Consider the following 19,139-nt stretch of genomic DNA (forward strand, 5'->3'; position numbering starts at 1 on the left):
ATATTCTGTCGTGTAGGGTCATAATAAGCTAAGTACTAGTATATCGAGGCTTCTTAGTCGTTGTAATCTCATTTCCCATCGCTTTTCCCATGGGTTTCAGTGGTCCCAGTGTGCGTGGGCACTTCCTCAATTACGCCTGCAAGGATATCCACATCAGCCCGTGGACCAGTGAAGTTCTTGCGGCCATCAACAACCCATTGGAATGTCGAGATGACAAGAATGATTCCAAAAGCAGCGACACAGTAGTCTAGTAGCACGTATTCTGTCAGCAGACCCTTCGACAATGAACTCAGATACAATTGGAGACACTCACTCATACTGCTACCGGTCGCAGGAAGCACTGGAGGGAAGAGGAATAGCACAGTCGTGAGACTGATGTAGGCAAGAGAAATCTATAATTGGTGTTAGCTAATGGTCCTGCCCTAATGATTCTGGCCGGGCGTACTATGTTGGCGATCCAGCCTAAAGTATTCGGGAGAACAAATGAGCGTTCAGGGAGCATAGTGCGACCACGTATGCAGTTCACTGCAATCGGAATACCGTATGCGATATCAAGCATCACTACTGATGATGAGATAATTGCGTTGAACGCACTGCTCTGGTTAGTAATCATGTAGTGCTATAGTGCGTTAATGATGGGGAAGCTTACCTCGAAGACCCAAGGAAAATAAGCCCGAAGACCGTGATAACAGCAAACGTCAGGTACAGCGCGTTCAAGGGAACATTGAGCTTTGGATGAACCCTAGAAAAGAAGGGGGAAGCAGGAAGACCGCCATCTCTGCCCATGGCCATCAGTTTTGCTTTACAAGAGGTATTACTCAGAGACCATCATATTTACCTTGCAAAAGCGTAGATCATACGGCTACTGGTGGTCATGATACTCGTGGCTGCGAAAAGAATGCAAACCAGAGGGAACCTAGGGTTTATCAGTTAGTTATGTACCTGGCACTGATAGCCAGAAAAGGGACAACGTACATCAGAAGACAGATTGACCCAGCATTGTTCCCCGTTGCATCCTTGAAGATCTGCAGAAGACATCCTGCAGCAGAGTCGATGACTTTGTAGATGTCACCGGCAACAAAGAGGAGCACAATCAAAAAGATTGAACCCGTCACCGTACCGATACACACGCACCCTATCATAACCTTGGGGCCCACGACAGATGGATTGGGGATTTCTGTAACAGATCAATTAGTAACGCGGCTTTCCGTACGTTGTGTATATATTGCATACCTTCGATCATATGGGCAACCCCATCCTATACATTGATCAGTAACTGTATATAGAACTGAGCAGATGACGATGACTCACAAATCCTGTAAGACCGAGTCCACCTTGGAGAAGCTACGTATGAGTTAGAAATGCAATTCGTCAGTGAATTCAATGTGCACAACGTACTCCAAGTAGCCAAGCAACACCATCCGGCCCTACGGTCAATTAGTCTCGGTCCAAATTCTAAGCAGGGAGAGATAGAATCCACATACATCCTGTTTCATTGATAAATTTTCCAAACACAAACCTGATTTGGTCAGTACGCTTGACAGGGAACCGGGAATATGAATGTGAGCCTTACTCGCCCGAGTTGTAATTGGGTGACGAGCATGCAAGAAGCGTTATCGAGACGATTGCAAATCCGGATAAGGACCAAATGACTTGAGTTTGATTCAGCACTTCTGTCCACTATGGAAAGACATAGGAATACAGGTCGAACTTACAAGCACCCTTAGTGAAGTACGGAAGACCATTGTTCATTACGGCGTTGATGATAAATGCAGCGATATTATAACCAGTATAAATCAAAAATTGATGCCAACGTTGGGCTTCAAAAGTCTAGTGGTAATAATCAGCAAGGTCATCCTAGTGTAGTATGGGGTTCTTACCGGATTCATCAACGAGATTATGCCCAGAATCAACTCACTACCCAACAATCCACCGGTGGCGGTCAATGCAAGCTGGACTAATTAGTCCTGATTGTTCCTAATATTTATCATGACAACTTACCCAGCCAGAAACGTTGGCCCAGCCAGTGATCCATGAAAGTATGGGCATCCATCGTTCCCAAGAAACTTATGACGTTCAGCATACTGTATATAAGGGGTGACTATAATGGCGTTGAACACTTACTAACTATTAGGCCAAAATGTTAGTCACGACTCAAATCGAATTTTTTCAAAAAGATGACTAGCAAAAGCTTACCTGCAACCCAATGGTATTGTCCACCAGCCCTGCATTCACAGTCAGACGAGACAAAAGACGAAATGTATGACCGGGTTGTACTCACGTGGGATAGGCGGACAAGAACTCTGCAAGCGAACTTGCTATACAGAGGTTACATACACCTGCAGTAACTAAGCCTGTAGAGAACTAAGTGAGTAGGGTGCTGTATATAGTATTTTTTAAAAAAAAATAAAGAGATGGAAGAGAAGCACGACAGCATAAAGGATGGTCATCTTACCCCAAACCACGCTTACACAGCCTCCAGACGGCAGGCTAAGAGATAAGCTCGCCGATAGAGCGGTCCAAGACTGCAGCCGGAATTAAAGTTAATTACTTTCCAAGGTCTCGTGGCTTGGTGTGCCTTTTCCCAACGTCCTCCTGCAGCATCACCCAATGGCGGAGGGGTCTTTGCGTTCAGTCACATACATTTAGAATAGCAAAGGCCAGTCCTAACATAGACCTGAGTTAGGTACGCAAGAGAGTCAGTCTCGATTCGATCAAATAAGATGCGTAGAGACACTGGAACATACAAAAGTGAGAAATTTCGCTTCAATTCGGCCTTATGGCCCATGGCTGCCAACTGGGCATCATCGTCCCCCCGAATGTCTTTCATGGCGGACGTATCGGCCATTGCAAAGATAGTTGATCCCGAACAATGTTGAAATCGAGAAGACAATTGATCAAAGACCTAACCAGAAAAACCAGAATGGGAGGAAATACTATCAAAGGGGATCAACTCAGTTGGACTAGGAATTGGAGGGTACTGATCGCGCGAAGGGGAAGAGATGAAGGTGGAAAAGAGGATAGAACAACACGCCACAGACACAACCCTTCACAATGAGACACACTCATCCCTTTTCCTCCACCGGCGTCTGTCATTCTCGGGGGAGATAACCCAACATTTCCCCAAACTCGGCCATCAAGCGTTCTGGGAAAACCGGGTCCACCGCGGATTGCGGGGGATAGTGGCGACAGGACCGCGGTTACCTAAGGTGCAATGGGTCAATCTCACCGTAGATAGCGACATACTCCGGAGTAGCTCCGATAAGAAAAGCGTGTAGAAGTCCATGGATGGGGCAGATCAGAGGCATATTTTGTCACGCCGCGCCATGATTCGTCGTCATCGCCGAGTGCCAGGCGCCGAAGGCCAGTGAGAACAAGTCAATTGGTGGATCAGCAGTGATTAAGGTATAGGATATGGAACCCAAGCTTCGGTCCAGAGGAACCGCAGCCTTCCGTTGGCTATTCTTGGTCTGGTGCAGCCGATGGGGCAGCGATGGTGCGGGAGCTTGTCTTATTGTAATATCGAAATATAATGGAAAGATAGATAACTATGAACAGGACGAGAGATACGGACGTTATCGAGAGGGCTGAGTCATTTAATTCAGCCGTTGATAAGGCCGTGTGGAGTTCATCAATATGTACGTCTGATAATTGAATACATAAATCCCCGACTGTGCCTCAGGCCCCGATTATCACGGGACAGGCAAAGAATCTTCCCGAGCATCATAGCCAGTCATCATCAAATGTAAAATTATATACACATTTCCAAGGCCTTGATCCATACCTATACACAACTAGTACCAACCCCAATCATATTTCCAACAAGGTCAATGCGCCTGAGCATCAACACCTGTTTACTTCGAACTATCACCATCGGCCTGAACAAGATGGTCGGTCCGAACGATGTAGTCCTCATCGCCATTGGTAGCGCCATCTTCCTCACTAACATCATCGTAGTGGGAAATACTTTTGTCGGCCCTTGAGCCCGAAGTGGGACCATCAAAAGAAGAATCGGAATCGTTACTAGGAGCAGCGACGGTCTTATTCTTCGACTTCGCTCCGGCGCCAGCGGGGCTCTTGCCTTTCCCTTTACTGCTAGTCGAGTGACTACTCACGCTCCGCATGGGTTGCTGTCCATTTTTCCCCTTTCCTTTGCCGCTACCTATAGGGAGGTGGTCACCATTCGTGACAGGCCCACCCATACTACCATTCAGTTGGTCTCCCAGCTCGAGTGCTTCAAGAGCATCTGCGATAGTTCGAGGTGGCTGCGCCCCAGAACTGCTGCCTGAATCTTGTTTCTTATCAACAGACTCGAATGTCTGTCGGATACGTTCGAAATGCTCCAGCTCTTTGGCACTGCATGTCGTTAGTCTTCATTTGTTTCGCAAAACCTATAGCAACACATCAATAAAACATACCTAACACTGGGAACGAGTTCGTTCTGTGCCTGAATGAAGTCCTCCTCCGCAACCGTAACCGTTACATCTTCCGGTGTGGCAAGGTGATCAAAGAAGTAAGCAGTGCTGACCGGTTCCCCTGGCAGCTGTTTGATCTTCTCATCCACCGCTGTTGCCTTCCGGGTGATAGCCTTTAGCATAGCATCGGAACACAGGGCATACAAGTCGGCACCTGTGTACGTAAGAGGCAGCTGATCCGCAACCCTGCGCAGTGATACCTCAGGTGCAAGAGCAAACTTTCTTGTAAGCGCTTCTAGAATTGTGGCTTGTTTCTCGTGTGTGTCAGACACTCCAAGGTAGAGCATCTTGTCGAAACGACCGGGACGTAGGAGTGCCGTGTCCAACAAATCCGGACGGTTTGTAGCGCCAATTACAAAGACACCACCGCTGTTTTCCTCACCACCATTCATACCATCTAGTTCGGCAAGAAGCTGACTGACGATACGGTCCATTACACCACCGCTATCTCCTTGGTTTCCACGCTTCGGGGCGACCGAGTCCAGTTCATCAAAAAACACAACACACGGGCGAGCATCCCGAGCGCGTTGAAACACGCGCCTAACGTTTGCTTCGGATTCACCGATATACATATTAAGTAATTCAGGTCCCTTGACAGAGAAGAAGTTCAAAGAGAACTCTGTGGCAATCGCCTTGGCAAGTAAAGTCTTTCCAGTACCTGGCGGTCCATAGAATAAGATACCACTGCGTTTCTTCATGCCTTTGGCGAAAAGTTCAGGTCGCTCTAAGGGCAGCTGGATGGTTTCAATGAGAGCATCCTTGACGTTTGTCAAACCACCCACATCGTCCCAGCTAACGTTCGGGATTTTTGGCGCGCCGATTGAATCAGCAAAATTCTTCCTCGCGGCATCAACTGCCGCGTCAAAGTCGGCCTTGGTAACACCTCGGGCTGCATCACCCCCGGAAACAAGAACGTCCCTGGTGCTAACTTTTGACTCCGAGTTTTCGCTTGCGGCTTCGGCTAACTTCTCCAGACGTGCAGCTCTCACAGAAGAAGCACGTTCAACAACGTCAACCAGATCTCCTGCAACTAAAGCAGCAGTTTTAAGCGCCACTGAGCCTAGATCTACATCAGGGGAGACCTTGATGCCTCGTTCAGAAACAGCATTGTGGAGGATGCCTTCACGCTCTTTTTCCTCTGGTGCCATCATCTCAAACTCATGAGTAAACAAGCTGCGAATGCCCTCCGGGATTTGTTCGACATCTGTTGTCGTAGCCACTATGACCCTTGCATCAGCCACGATCTCATTCATAGCGGAAATGATCCTGTCCGCCGTTAAGACCTCAATGTGCTTAATCAGAAGGGCTGTGCAGTTGGCTCCACAATGGAATGCGCGGTCCGCTCTAGCCTTCAGATATGCCTCGGTTTTCACGTCGCCACCGTTCGCTCCGCCTTCGGTTAATATATCGTAGGAGTCGATGGTGAAGGTATGGAGACCAATATCTGCGCATGCTCGTGTTGCAAGCGTAGCCTTTCCTATGTGCCTTTGCTGGGATCTCAGTAGAATTACGACGGGTTTCATACCGAGCTGGATGGCGCGAGGGCTTGTAGCTACCGACATCAAGTCTCGGATGCGCTCTTGGAGAGGCGGTACATACGACTGCGGCGATTCAGTTACCAAACCATGAGGGGTTTGAACGTCGCCAGCAGCCTTTGGCACGGCCTTCACCCCAAGCCAGTATTCCCAGCCATTGTTCAGAGTTCCCGGGACTCTGCTCACATCGCTCCCAGCCTGTACCATTCTAGTGGTCGCCGAATCAATGATAGCAACACCTCCCCACTGGTCTTCTCTCGCTTCGTCTGGCTCATCCGACAAGCTAGGAAGCACTTGTCCAACGCGAAACCAGGCGACACCAACCTTTTTCGATCCAGCGCGATCAGAATCTACCACCTGACCTAACCGGGTCGTAAGATCATCATCCGGAGCTGCCCCGTCGCTGGCAGCAGGTCCCGCGAACACAGCTCTACCGAGACCTTCATCAACGCTGATTCCCACGAGGTCTCCGCTTTTAAGAAGGCGCCGTTTGGACTCAAAATATTGTTTGAGCCCGGCAAACAAGGCTGGTTGGAGAGCGCGATCCATGGAAAGTGGGGTAGATACTTTGAGCAACGTCACTTCCTTTGCCAATGGTGGATTTCTGGCCGAGCTTGCCTTCATATGGTTCAGAAGGCCGGGTTTCGTACTCCCATTGCCTCCAAGGAATGTCATCGGTGATATGCGAAGATATTTCGGGTTTTCCAGGTTGTTCAGGAGGAGAGGAGGAACAAAGACTGAGGGTGTCAAACGCAGCGGAGGGCGTTGGGAGATGCTTGAGCGTCTCTCCCCAGACTGGCTGATTGAGTACCGGGGTTTGGCAGATGGCAGGCCGGGCAAACCATAGATTTTGACCGCACGCCAATCACCAGCATCTTCATTCTGTTCATTGAAGCTCCCCAGTTTTATGGAGGCGAATATATTGGATTGCGGCTCTTCTGTGGCCTCGAGCCTCACCCAATCCCCAGAAAAGCAGCCTATCTTCGCAAGTGTATTGATATCTACAAATATGAACGACTCAGAGTCGTCTTCTTCCCGCGGCCTGGGGTGCAAGAGTTCATTGGGTATGCCACGGAGTAAACCCTCCGCCTTAAAGACCTTACCACCGCCAACTCGTCCGAGACGCATAGTTGACGAAGTAAAGTTTGAGGCTACGGATCCTGGAGTATGGATGCCGTCCGTCCGTCGGCCGCCTGCACGTGGAGTTGCAGTCATCGCAGACATGACACCGGATTGAGGCAGTTCAGGGGCAGAAAGAGAAATCATATCATCCAAAGAATCATCCGATGTGTCGCTCATGTTCCCTCCAGAGCCTTCTGTCTCCGACTCATCAGCGGTAGAGGTACTGTCCACCTCTGTGTTGCTCTCTGTAGCCTTTTCTTCAGCAGCCGAGTAAAATTGCTCGTTGGAAGTATCATCAGCCTCATCTTCGGCTACCTGCTTGAGTAAGCCTGAGCCTGACCTCAAACTTCGTTGGGTCCGAGGGCCATGCGGCCGGGCTTGGACCAGGACGATTTTGGTCGTCGGCATTAGCAGACCTTGGGAAACGGGTTCACAGAACGAGATTTGCGCCGGGGGTGGTGGCGCATATGTTATGGGGTGTGGTGGTAAGGGAAGTGGTAGCACATCGCCAGTATGCACCACTTGTTGCGCTCCCAGAGCATCGCGTACCGCTGCGGTAAGCCTTTCTTCAGCCTCGGCCGCAGCCTTCTTCGAATACCTTTTGGTGTCCAGTCCCTTCCCAGCTTTCGCCCAAAGTCCGTTGGGTCCATGTAGGCTGTTAGTGAACCCACCAGCAAACTTATTCTGAATATCATCATGGTTCCGGAGCAGGTTTCGCTCCACTGTGACATAGATCGTATCTAGGCGCAAAGGAACAACATCCAGAACCCTTATCTCGACAGATCGCTGGGATTGGAGTGAATGCCGTGTGGGATCGAGCTTGCTCAGGGCCTGCATGAATGGCTGCAATGAATCTGCAGAGTCGGGGAAGGCAATGGTCGAGTGAGGAAGCGGAGATCCGTGAGGGCGGCTTTTAGGCTGTGGCCGAACGGGAATGATGGTCCAGGCAAGATCCTCGACCGAGCTATAACCCGGAACGTATGGTGAGATAGCGACATGGCGGACTTCGCTACCTTCCTTCCCTTCGTCTACAACCCGGCGCAAGGGGGGAAAGTCAGATAAGTTACCTAGACAGCTCAATCTTACTTACCGGTGGAGGACAATTGAAAGAAGTCGTTCGCCAGATCATCGGACAGGACACCAACATTTCCACGCAGCTGATGGTCCAAGTTAAACCGCGCGGAGATAGGAGCTCTGTTGCGCAGACGCCTCCGACCGACGTTTCGCCTCCGTCGTCTCGTCTGGTCAGGATACAAGTCACGGCGCTCGAGATCCATGTTGGGGAGCGTCGAGTGTCCAGTCAATTACCGTCGGCCGGCGGGTAGATGTTGTGTTTGAAGCAAGAGAATATTGACTGGGGCAAACAAGTAAGTCAAATCAACCTGTCATAGCCATCAGCCAGTTATCCTCGGCAAGAATCGCATTAACAAACGTCCTAGGAGTGGTATAATTCACCGATAAACTCCAAGCAAGTGATCTTGGAGAAAGTCCGGGGGAACCGGTTGCCGGGCTCTCGGCACCGCCCGCACTTTCTGCCCATTTCCGAAGCCGAGGTTCAATACCACTTGCTTCACGAGATTTGATTACTAGTCTCTATTAGGTAGTACTATCCATACTCCAGGCTGGCACTAGGTATAGGTAAGGTGGCTCGTATCTCGGCTCTCAATGAATTTGAGGATACCTCATATGCGAAAAGGCACTGTAATTAGTACATCGGGTAGCACAGCTCATACTGGACAGTTGTCTTTCTGTGTAGGGCAAAAGGATATTGCTCACCACATCGCGCAAAAGAGATAGGCACTCCGTTTGGTAATATATAAACAACCCACGTGATTCCGTAGTGATTCATAGACCATCAAACTTGAACCTGAAGAGAAATTGCCCAAGAAGAACCAATTCTACTATTACTCAGCTATATGCAGTTAGGTGTTATTCTTCAGAAAGAATACAGGGCATCTATTCATGGGTTCTCCCTTCCACGTGGTATCTCAGCGACATGGCGTCCTAAGGTAAAGGTGTATAAGCTTATCAATGAAAGGGGTTTTAGATAGCTAGAATGATATTTTCGTCAATTGGGCAATGACTATGGGGCTGTCTTCAACGTACACATCGTTCAAACTACTCAATCTGAACAGAGGATGTATTGAAACTCAAGGAATCCCAGAATGATATCCCGAGATCCATTGATTTTGGCCATGAGTCAGAGTCCGACTGGGGCATTCTGATCTGTCGTGACGGATAGGAACCTAGGGCTTTTCTCTACTGTGAGCCCTGGGACACCATAGAAGAGACGTGGGACGGAAAGCTCAATCTACAGTTCCAATCACTACACCCATAGGTTGACTCGACGACGCGCATATCAGTCGCTCCTTATTTAAAATGAAGACACCTCAGAATCTATATGACGAGCGTATCTTCCATGTGAATGAGCCTAGATTCTCCATGATAAACACCCAGTCATCATTTCAAATGCCCACCGACCGTGTATGCGTCATGAAAGCAGGGTTAGATGTGAAGATGACGAGGTGCAAGGCAGTGTTATAGGAATCAGACCCTGGATAGAAGTGAGCGGCACGGCTAATGTATCCTAAGACACACCTGCTCGAACATGATGCTCTTAAACAGAACGGATGCGCCGTGTGAGGACCGGAAGGCTTATCAATCAGACAGCACCATATGTTCAGCTGAGACCGTACATGGTGGTCCCAGAGTCACTATGGCCTTCCCTCTGGAAGCTTTGTCGCAGAGCTTTTCATCAACACAGACGGATGCGAAAGGGAGGGCCTTAGATGCAGTTTCTTTCTGTGCACGAAGCTTAGGGTTCCTTAAGTGATGTGTCAATCAATAGATACAGATGAACAAAGTCAGAGCCGTACTTCAGAAGCAGTCGTATGTTGTCATAGAGAGCGAATATTATGACGATCCCACTTGGGCTCAGAAGTTCTTCGCTTGAGAATCTTGCAGTGCCTTCCAGGCTGTCGAATTCCGAAGTTCTAGCCAGGGTTTCATTTACCTAGGTAAATGGCAGCTGCGTCATACCTACACCCCGCAATGGCTTGAGAATTGTTGTTGCCAGAGAACTAAGCATTCAGAAAATGGAATCTTGCTACCTAAGGTGGGATTTGCCGAGACCAGTCGTGATCACCGACTTACGCAAGACACGGGGGTATCAAGGCATCCATATTTCTGCCCTCACCCACAAGCATCCAATATCTATGGTACAGATCGTAAACGGTCATCATATTATACCTCAGGCAGCAATTAAAGAGTGTAAAATGCTGGAATACAATCAATCTAACTAGTAGCGGAATAGTCCGTAGATGTGTGAGTGAGTGAGTGAGAGGCTGTAGGTGCATACTCCGTATGTCCCGAGGGATTAATCCGAAAATTAGGTATTTACAAAGAACCTCTTGTCGAACATCCCTCCAGAAAAGGACAGATCATCAACTTATTGGTGGATGAGGGCTCTTATCGCTCTCGGTTTGTTTGGCCTTAGGAGAATATTTACTTTAGCCCGACAAGGTTAAGCGGAGCCTGTCAGAACTTCCCACGAAGTAAATCCCGCAAAAAAGAAGGGGGAAAGGAAAAGAAGAGAATAAATAAATAAAATAAGATAAAATAAAATAAATAAAAGAATAGAATAATTTTTTTTTTTTTAAAAAAAAAAAAAAGAAAATAAAAAGAGAATCTGGCAACAAGCCAGCAGTCACCGACACTTGGACTCTGCCTGAGTCACATAATTGGCTGTCGTTTGATTTCCAGCGGTCGGAGACATGACCAGGAAGAAACCAGTGCAGCGGCTTATCGTCATGAGGCTCATGAGTACTCCGTATGTACATAGATTGAGGTGAAGGTTGTGACTACGAGGCCAATGCTCACTGGCCCAAGATGAGAAAGCTATCAGTAAGGTTAGGAGGACCTAGAACATAGGTGGATGAGAATGAACCCTAGTAGGAATGTCGTGTACTCCGTACATGAAGGTTCTTTGACCCTACGAGCGACATACCAATTCCAGACAAGGCCCTTGGCAAAAGCGAGCCAATACAATTGCTTACTTCAAGCTCCCGTTGGCAGTGTTCATTACCACCCTTACTAGTAACATCATATGACGAGGATGATGATGATGATGGCAGTGATGCGCCGGTGGAACTCTAAAATATTTTGACTCAAAGCGTTCGCAGTCCTGAGGTTCCCATCCTGTAACACCACATGGAGGATACCCCAAGTGTGTTAAAATATAATCAATAAAAAGAAATATATTGAAAAAAAAAAGAGAGAGAGAGAGAGAGAGAGAGAGAGAGAGAGATAGAGAGAAAGACTCCTGACTAAAGTTCATGATTTTTTTTCTCGCAATACGTAGTTCAAGGAGGATCTTCTCGTTGAGATTCGAGTTCCGCGGGGACCAGAAAAGGAAAAGGGTTCAAATTCAGGAGTCTAGCCGTATTGGTGGCTATTTTCGGAACGGCTCTTCCGTGAGGGAGAAAAAACAATCTGGGGGCCAAGTGGGATGGATACTTGAAAACTCAAACAGCCTTCTATTGGCATCCACCGGGAAAAAGTGGGACTTCAAGGACGCGGAGAAAGAGAGATAACGGTCCCGATCCATTTCTTAATTGAAGAATGAGAATGGATAACTGAGACGGGAGAGAAAAATCCAGGCTTAAGTCATTGGAGATTGCGTCCTTACGGGTACTGCTGGTGTAATTGTAATTGGGGAGTAGCCGCTGAACGATGGGCTTACGGCCGAAGATCCCTGGCCAGTGGGGTGGTAAGGCCACGAGTATCCAATGATAGTAATCAGGACCCACACGGACCTTTCCAATTGTGGCTTAGATCCCCTCGTCTATCAGGCAGACATCCAAGACGACTCAGCCTCCATCGTTGTCTTTCATCTTCCAGACATATCATCGAATGTCCATCTCCATCGTCTCCTTCGAAGTTCCATATCTACAAGGCTTCAATCCTCCGACCTCCTGCCTTTTGTTCAAATTTTGACCCTCTCTTAAGGCACTACTATACACAATCAGCTAAGGGCGCTGTCAGACGGTTTCCGCTCTACGGGGCGCCTATCCCCCTTTTGTAATTCTCGAATTTGAATGACCGGTTATCGCTCTATACCCACTACTTCACTTTGGCGTCATAACAATACCAAGAAGAGTAAGAACCCCTCCTCAACCACGACTACCTTTTTATATCTTCTTTTTCTATTGCGCCTTTTCGTACTGTGCTACGGGTGGTAATCTATAGAATGACTACTTATCAATGGACCACTAGACATTTAAATATCGACAACTATTGTTTTGAGCGTCTCTTCGACCATGTCTTCCGCTCAGCCTGTCGACGAATCAGACCGGCGTCATCCTCGACGTCGAGTACTTAATCGTCCTCCGCCCTCGCTCTCGAGTGACTCGTCACCACCCCATCTACTCCCGTCGAATCTGCGCTTGATTAAAGGAGAAACTTTCCACTCTTCCAACCGACCCAGATCCGACCGTGATCCCATCCTAGATTTAAAACTGTTACCACGCCGCTCTCCAACGTGTCCTAAAGCCCTGGAAGCTATAGCTGCCGGCCAGCGGCGTATGGCCCATATTCTTAACCGCTTCGATCTCGACTCTCTTTCAACGCGCGACTCATTGGAATCCCAAGACGAACTCCCTGTTCCTCGAGGCATTTTGAGGACACATGTTAAATCCAGTGCTTCTAAGGAGGATTCTACCAAGCAATCTGAACCTACTCCACAGGAGCCCAAGGAGTCACACAAGAAGATTCGAAGAGTGAATCACCACACATCCGACAGCGGCCTAGGCAGTTCTATTGGCAGCGCCGAAACCATGTCATCTACTAAGGGCAACGGTAAGTACTGGGTGACAAGTCATTCTTTGTCCGTTGCGGGCTAACTCCCTGACAGTGACAGCTGGCCAAGTGTGCCAAGCTAGCGTTGGACACAAACTGTCTGCTACTGCCCGCGTTGAGATACAGGGCCGTATTCTTTTCCCCCTGCTTATGAAGGATAAGTTTCAGCTATTCCATCCTCTTGTTCGATGCGCCCATCAGCAAATCGAAAAACAGCAGCTCAAATGTTTGCGTGATGTTGAAAAGACCCTTCTCTTTTCCACTCCTGTAAGTTGCCCGCCATAGTAACCCGTTGAGCATCGCTTATATCGTTTCTAGGACGTGAAAGCGCCCACTGCAGCCTGGTACTCCTTCTGCCGATTCACGATTCACTGCCTTCACGAGACTTCTGGTTATCTTCGGGGCAGAGATTTGACCTTGCCCAACGATGTGCCATATTCGAACAACTACTTCCTCGACCTTATTACGCAGATCAACCGCTTCGCCAGGATTCGAGACGCAACCCGGTCCCGACAGGAATCTGCAACCAACGGCGAAAAGGCCGCTAAGTCCCTGTATGTTCATGTCCTTGGTTTCTGGAAGATGATGGCTGATTTCAATAATAGTGAACCCCGACTTACTCTTGAGGGTGGAATGTCCGAGACTGGACGGCCTGCTGAGTTGGTCATGCACAAGGATGGCAAGTCCATCTCCCTACAGACGGGAAAGCCATACGACGAGCACGCCATCCCAACCTTCAAGCGCACCCTGAGTGTTGAAACGGTTGACGAGGGAGTTGAACGGTCCATGGCCCGTCGCAAGAAGAATGCTCCCCCGATGGATATCAACCAGAAGTGCCAGTTCTGCGACAAAGTCTTGAAGCGACCATGTGATCTTACGTAAGTGCCACACTCTCCTCTCATCCAAAATGTACATGCCATGTTAATAAAAAGTAAAAGTAAACACGAGAAGACCCACTCGCGTCCTTACAAGTGCCCTGAAAGGGGATGCAAGTATTTCGAACTGGGCTTTCCGACCGAGAAGGAGACGGAGCGTCATTACAATGACAAGCACTGCAAGAACCCCCGGCTATTCAGATGCCATCAGCCTGGCTGCACCTACGCATCTAAGAGGGAGAGCAATTGCAAGCAGCACATGGAGAAGACGCACGGTTGGGTGTATGAACGGACGAAGAACAACGGCAAGAATAAACCTGTCAAGCAAGGGTCCGCTCAGCCTACCCCCCAAAGCAGCGGTATTCCATCTCCTGCTGCCTCCCACCCGACAGGTGATTTCTCTACACCCACGACGGGCCCCACTGTTTCCCCCAGTGAACCTCCTATCGCCTTCCCTGAAACAATACCGTTCTCATTCGCCGACCCTCCCGTTCCGACCCAGACCGAGGACTTTCAATTATTTTCAAACAGCCCCACTTCGCTTGGTGGTTCTCCCTACCATAACATGAGTGATGCCCAGGGGTTTCCACCTGGCGCAAACTTCGACCTGAACCAGCCCCAAGTGCCCGGTATTGGAAGTCCTGCCTCCGGATCGAGCGAGTTTCTCACACCACCCTCTGGAAGCACTCACTCCCCCTACGATCCTATCAATCCATTCCCCGACAGCTCGATGTTCTCATTTGAGCCGTACATGCAGCCTAAGACCGAGGAGAGCTTGTTGTTCGTGAGCGGCGGATTTGGCGATGTGCCTAGTATGTTCGAGCAGAATCCCATGGATTTTCTGACCGACCCGATGTACAACTCAAACTTTATGGGCTATGAGACTGTCCAGCCGCAGCTTGAGGCCAATCCAAATGCGCAGTTTGGACTGGATGGTTGGGATGATTTCATGTGCAAACCCGACCAATCTTCCATGTAATGTGAAGGACCAGGACTATAGTCCCGTTATTGATGCAATGCTGTCTTATGGTATAAAACCTTCATTTTTGTTTTTAAAAATATGTGCAATACGCATGGTGTTTGGATAGGGGCCTCGTGTATTAACGGCTTTACGGCGGACTAACGGTGTTCGAATCAGCAAGAACTTGGTATCATTGGCTTTGGAAGTTTTCATCACTATTCTTCAACAAACACATTCAAATCAGATCAACATCTCATTTCTGTTAGCATTCTTTTGTACCATCGACATCGAAAGTCGCATGTCACTATTTTAAGGACACAATCACTATCTTCAGAGCCTCTCTAATGTTTGGACGATAAATTGCTAGACATCTACACTCTTGCTCTTGGTTAGGAATTGCATACCATCCTCTAAGATCATACTTTATCCTTCCCTTGTAGTCCATAGTCAGTGTAGTCAGTTCTGTGTTTGACCGGGAGACACAGTATCGACGGAGTTGTACACATGAAGGCAAGTAAGAGTGTCGATTTCATATTGTCGCTGTCTCTGCATGTTTAATGACCCCCTCGGTGGAGTGTTGCACAATGCGTGTCTCCTGTGGCCCGTGGACTACCTTCAGTTATTTATCCATGACTTGCTATCTGCTTACCACTTGCTCCCAGACAAATCCGATATCTTCACACTGAAGTTTTTTTTTTTTTTTTTTTTTTTTTTTTTTTTTTTTTTTTTTTTTTTTTTTTTTTGGCCTTGATGACACCCAAGTCTACCGTTAAGATATTGGACGACGCAGTTCGCTTTCAAGATCGAGACACATGACAATGAACACATGCACCGTCACAGTTTAAGGTCATAACCCAAATGGGCAATCTCGGACTGTGGAAGTAAAGACCCATCTGTGAGAGAAATTAATACATGACCAGAACAAATCATTCAATTACACCATACTATATCCATCGTTCTTCGAGTAGCGGAAACAGGCATAGAAAATCAAGCAGTAAAGGGCTGACCACCACCGTCTGACTACTGCAGGTGATCCTGCTCAGGCATTCAGCTCAGAGAGCGCACAAACCTTCAACCTGTTCAAGAAGATCATATTCATATGTCCCTAAGAAACTTGGACCATTCCTATACAACGTCAAATACAGTAAACTTCATGCTTCATAATATTTTATGTTACAAGATTGGAAGTCATCTACCGAAATCTCTCGTAGAATCCCGCCTCCTCCATTCGCTCCTTGACCCTCTGGATTGTTTTCTCGTCGTATAGGTCTTCTGGTTTCTTTCCACCCAGGAGAACTTCCTTCTCGTGTCGGGCGCTCTCCTCCTTGGTCATACACACAAGGTCCTTCAGCTCAAACGGTAGGAATTTCTGTCCTTGCTTCTCCCACTCAGGGTCAGGCACGAAGCCGCGAGCGGGCCGCTCCCATGGAACGAGGATGAGTCGGCCAGGAAGGCCGGTGATAGCACTCTTTCCTCGCCAGATGTCGTCCACAAGGAAAACGACGTCGCCCTTGGTAATTGGAAGACGAAGGCCAATGACATGTTGACCAACTTCAACTCTAGCCAACCGTTCCATGAAACCCTGGGTAGCCGTCTGGACCGAGTCATAAATTTTATCCTTGCCTTTTCTGGCAATGCTGTAGTCTCTCGGGTAACCTGCAATATCACAGATAACATGGTTTGCCACGGTGTATCCAAAAACCGCAGGCATGGTTCCAAGAACCGGTAGAATTCGCGCACGGAAGTCTGGCAGAACGCTGAGCTCGCCAACTTGGCCCTTATTGAATTCTTCCTCTGCAAGTGGCAAGAGACTAGCCTTGCCTGGGCCGGGCTTCTCTGTCGAGAATACGACCGGGATACCAGTGCTTACTCCGAGGATCTTAAGACGTCGACGAGTGCTGCGCGAGAGAGGGTCGTCCGTGCTTGTCGAGATATCGCCCACTGTTACGCACGTAGGATCGGACTTGCATCCTGCACCCATCGAAGAAATTACGGGAATTGAGTGTGAATGACAGTAGTGTAGCAGCTCGACCTTGGAGGTGATGTTATCGATACAGTCCAGCACGTAGTCTGGCTTTCGCCCTTTGTCGCTATCGTCCATCGACCACGGAGCAAGTAAACCATCGGCAACAGATCCGCTGAAGAGTTCGTTTCGGCAGTCGAACTTAGTCCATGGTGTAATTTGTTCCAACCGTTTGCGGATGCAGTGCACCTTCGGCGTCCCGACATCAGCAAGCGTCGCGAGAGCATGTCGGTTTAGAGAGGATAATGTGACTTGGTCGAAATCAATCAATCGTATCTTAGAAGCACCCGACCGGGAAAGGGAGGCTGCAGCATGCGACCCGACACCTCCACATCCCACAACTATTATAAAAGATGAACGAAGCTTCTCTAGACCCTCGTCGGTGAGGAAGACACGATTACGGGCAAGTTGTTCAAGGATAAGCTCTAAGCAAAATCGACAGTTAGCTAACAAGTCGAGATGACGTCCACAAGATATATGTATTTACCGTCGTCGTAGTCCCCCATCTGCGCTCTGCGCGCAAGCGCCGCACTGCGCTCATCTTCCTTGCTCAATTGTTGTACAGGGTCTGCGCCACCGAATTTGGTAAGCTACGGCAGAGTTAGCAATAAAGAGTATACCATATAGTGGGCAAGATAAATACCTTCGCGGCGATATGTTTCTCATCGATATTCGGAATAGATGCTTTCAATTCCTTGACGGCTTCTTTCCTTTTGAGCGCTTGATACCCAAAGATAGCTCCTGCAACAGCAGCCCCCGAGAGCACAGCTGTAGCGGCAAGCTGTGTCTGTTGGGAGCCAGCGTGCCGCTGTATCCAAGAAGACATTTCAATAACCTATCTCTTATACCCTTCTCTTCCGGGTATTATGTGATTTCTAAATTGAGCGCGGATGACAAGCGTCAATGAACAGTTCAAACGACCTAGTAATTCGTCAGGCCACTGCGCATAAGTTTTAAGAATGACTATTTCTGGGGGAGATTCTTTTAGGAATCAAGAAGTACCTACCATTGCGATTCCAAGATAGAAGTGTCTATGCCTCATACGTAATGCCATAGAATTTCTCGGAGTCTCGTCGGCGGTCATCATACGGTCACGTGCGACCGTGCCATTAGTTCTAGACAAAAACAACTCTTCTCCCTTCCCTCCTTCAGCAAGTTGGTTATCTAAGTCTGGCCGGCAAACCAGGTAAGTTATGCACTTTTACTATACGGCCGAGTTCTCCCACTGACTCAGACGTGTACAGATCTTAAGAATGACTACTTTTTCTTAATCCCGATGACGATAACCATTCACTAGAGCTTTTCATGACACCTGTGTATCGCACGATACAAGGCGATGGACTTTATCCTTCGCACTGCCGAATGGAAGAAGACATCATGCTGCAGCGTGGGTGATTGAGACAAGAACAGAGATCTAAGGGATTATAAAAAGCAAGTCTCTCGTACCAGTGTGGCGATGTCGCGTTGCGTTCACATGGTTGAACACAGTATATCTTCTAAAGCTCCTATCCTTTTTTTTTAATGCTTAAGATCTAAAAGCTGGGCTGTGCTTACACAATTTTATCTCCGTCCTTGGAAAACCGTTATTGCTCAACTGCGGGCACTGGAAGGGTACCCCAATTAATTGAACTCCTCGAGATTGCTCTCCTTTTGCTTCGATTAACCCACCCCAGGTATAGCAGATGTATGCCTCTTGACTCCCCTCGCACCGTATGATAACTAAATACTTCAATGCTCCTGATCAAATTACTCCGCTTACAACATGGCCAAAGAGTGAAAACCAAAATGACTCTTCTGACTGACTCATGACATGATTTACTTTGCTAGCTAACAGACAGACACCTTTTGTTTTCCTACCTGTTTTTCTTCTCCCTTTTTATTCCTTCAAGGCGTTCATAGGATTATGATTGCGAGCCCGGTGACGAGGTGAAACCAAAAGCCAAAGTTGTATGGTATCCGGCAATCACGTGTGCAAACACGGTTCACAACAGCCTGGAAACCGATGAGAACCAGAGAGCTAATCTGAGGGCCATCCACCAATCCAATCTATTTGTTTATGTTTTGCTCTATTAGTAAAGAAGTGCTTCCAGGGTCTGGCAGTTGAAGTACATTATTATTCTATGTACATGAATTATCCTCAGTTATCTCGCTGCCGGTTTTAAAAAATGATCTTGGCTTGGCCAATTAACCACTTCGAAGCCTAGTTCATAAGGATATAGAATGTAGAGTATATAGAAGAAACAAACACGCACGGCGTGTAAATAGATCATTCGCTCGCTCGTAAAACAGATG

General features: G+C 48.1%; 5 protein-coding genes across 5 annotated transcripts; 2 read left to right on the forward strand and 3 right to left on the reverse strand.

Moving 5' to 3' along the window:
* Positions 1-68: 68 nt before the first annotated feature.
* F9C07_2102336 (amino acid permease) lies at positions 69-2,848 on the reverse strand (the record flags this gene model as incomplete). The annotated part of the gene is given in 20 exon segments (XM_071508938.1): positions 69-392; positions 446-593; positions 650-778; positions 839-916; positions 976-1,177; positions 1,234-1,258; positions 1,312-1,344; positions 1,399-1,427; positions 1,485-1,519; positions 1,574-1,652; positions 1,716-1,830; positions 1,881-1,952; positions 2,002-2,066; positions 2,125-2,127; positions 2,197-2,225; positions 2,282-2,318; positions 2,338-2,380; positions 2,472-2,525; positions 2,644-2,677; positions 2,748-2,848. 20 exon segments carry the CDS (start codon positions 2,846-2,848, stop codon positions 69-71), a joined length of 1,635 nt encoding a protein of 544 aa, XP_071365895.1.
* F9C07_2139633 (uncharacterized protein) lies at positions 1,736-10,793 on the reverse strand. The gene is made up of 10 exons (XM_071509167.1): positions 10,009-10,793; positions 8,223-9,956; positions 4,419-8,160; positions 2,748-4,356; positions 2,456-2,677; positions 2,282-2,354; positions 2,197-2,225; positions 2,002-2,066; positions 1,881-1,952; positions 1,736-1,830 (listed from the first exon to the last, which is right to left on the reverse strand). Exons 2-4 carry the CDS (start codon positions 8,407-8,409, stop codon positions 3,855-3,857), a joined length of 4,431 nt encoding a protein of 1,476 aa, XP_071365896.1. The 5' UTR covers positions 8,410-9,956; positions 10,009-10,793; the 3' UTR covers positions 1,736-1,830; positions 1,881-1,952; positions 2,002-2,066; positions 2,197-2,225; positions 2,282-2,354; positions 2,456-2,677; positions 2,748-3,854.
* On the forward strand, positions 9,602-11,270 carry F9C07_2279740 (uncharacterized protein; the record flags this gene model as incomplete). The annotated part of the gene is made up of 4 exons (XM_071510388.1): positions 9,602-9,636; positions 10,097-10,247; positions 10,525-10,612; positions 10,816-11,270. 4 exons carry the CDS (start codon positions 9,602-9,604, stop codon positions 10,971-10,973), a joined length of 432 nt encoding a protein of 143 aa, XP_071365897.1. The 3' UTR covers positions 10,974-11,270.
* Positions 11,271-12,016: 746 nt separating this feature from the next.
* On the forward strand, positions 12,017-15,251 carry F9C07_2279741 (putative C2H2 transcription factor). The gene is made up of 6 exons (XM_071510389.1): positions 12,017-12,289; positions 12,407-12,988; positions 13,044-13,255; positions 13,307-13,542; positions 13,594-13,866; positions 13,927-15,251. The coding sequence occupies exons 2-6, from the start codon at positions 12,451-12,453 to the stop codon at positions 14,840-14,842; spliced, it is 2,175 nt and encodes a 724-aa protein (XP_071365898.1). The 5' UTR covers positions 12,017-12,289; positions 12,407-12,450; the 3' UTR covers positions 14,843-15,251.
* A 323-nt stretch (positions 15,252-15,574) lies between these two features.
* F9C07_2279742 (uncharacterized protein) lies at positions 15,575-17,992 on the reverse strand. Its single transcript, XM_041288150.2, has 4 exons — positions 17,854-17,992; positions 17,491-17,768; positions 17,335-17,437; positions 15,575-17,272 (listed from the first exon to the last, which is right to left on the reverse strand). Exons 2-4 carry the CDS (start codon positions 17,671-17,673, stop codon positions 16,017-16,019), a joined length of 1,542 nt encoding a protein of 513 aa, XP_041140493.1. The 5' UTR covers positions 17,674-17,768; positions 17,854-17,992; the 3' UTR covers positions 15,575-16,016.
* Between the last annotated feature and the right edge of the window lie 1,147 nt (positions 17,993-19,139).

Source organism: Aspergillus flavus, chromosome 1, assembly GCF_009017415.1.
Source record: "Aspergillus flavus chromosome 1, complete sequence".
NCBI classification, from domain to species: domain Eukaryota; kingdom Fungi; phylum Ascomycota; class Eurotiomycetes; order Eurotiales; family Aspergillaceae; genus Aspergillus; species Aspergillus flavus.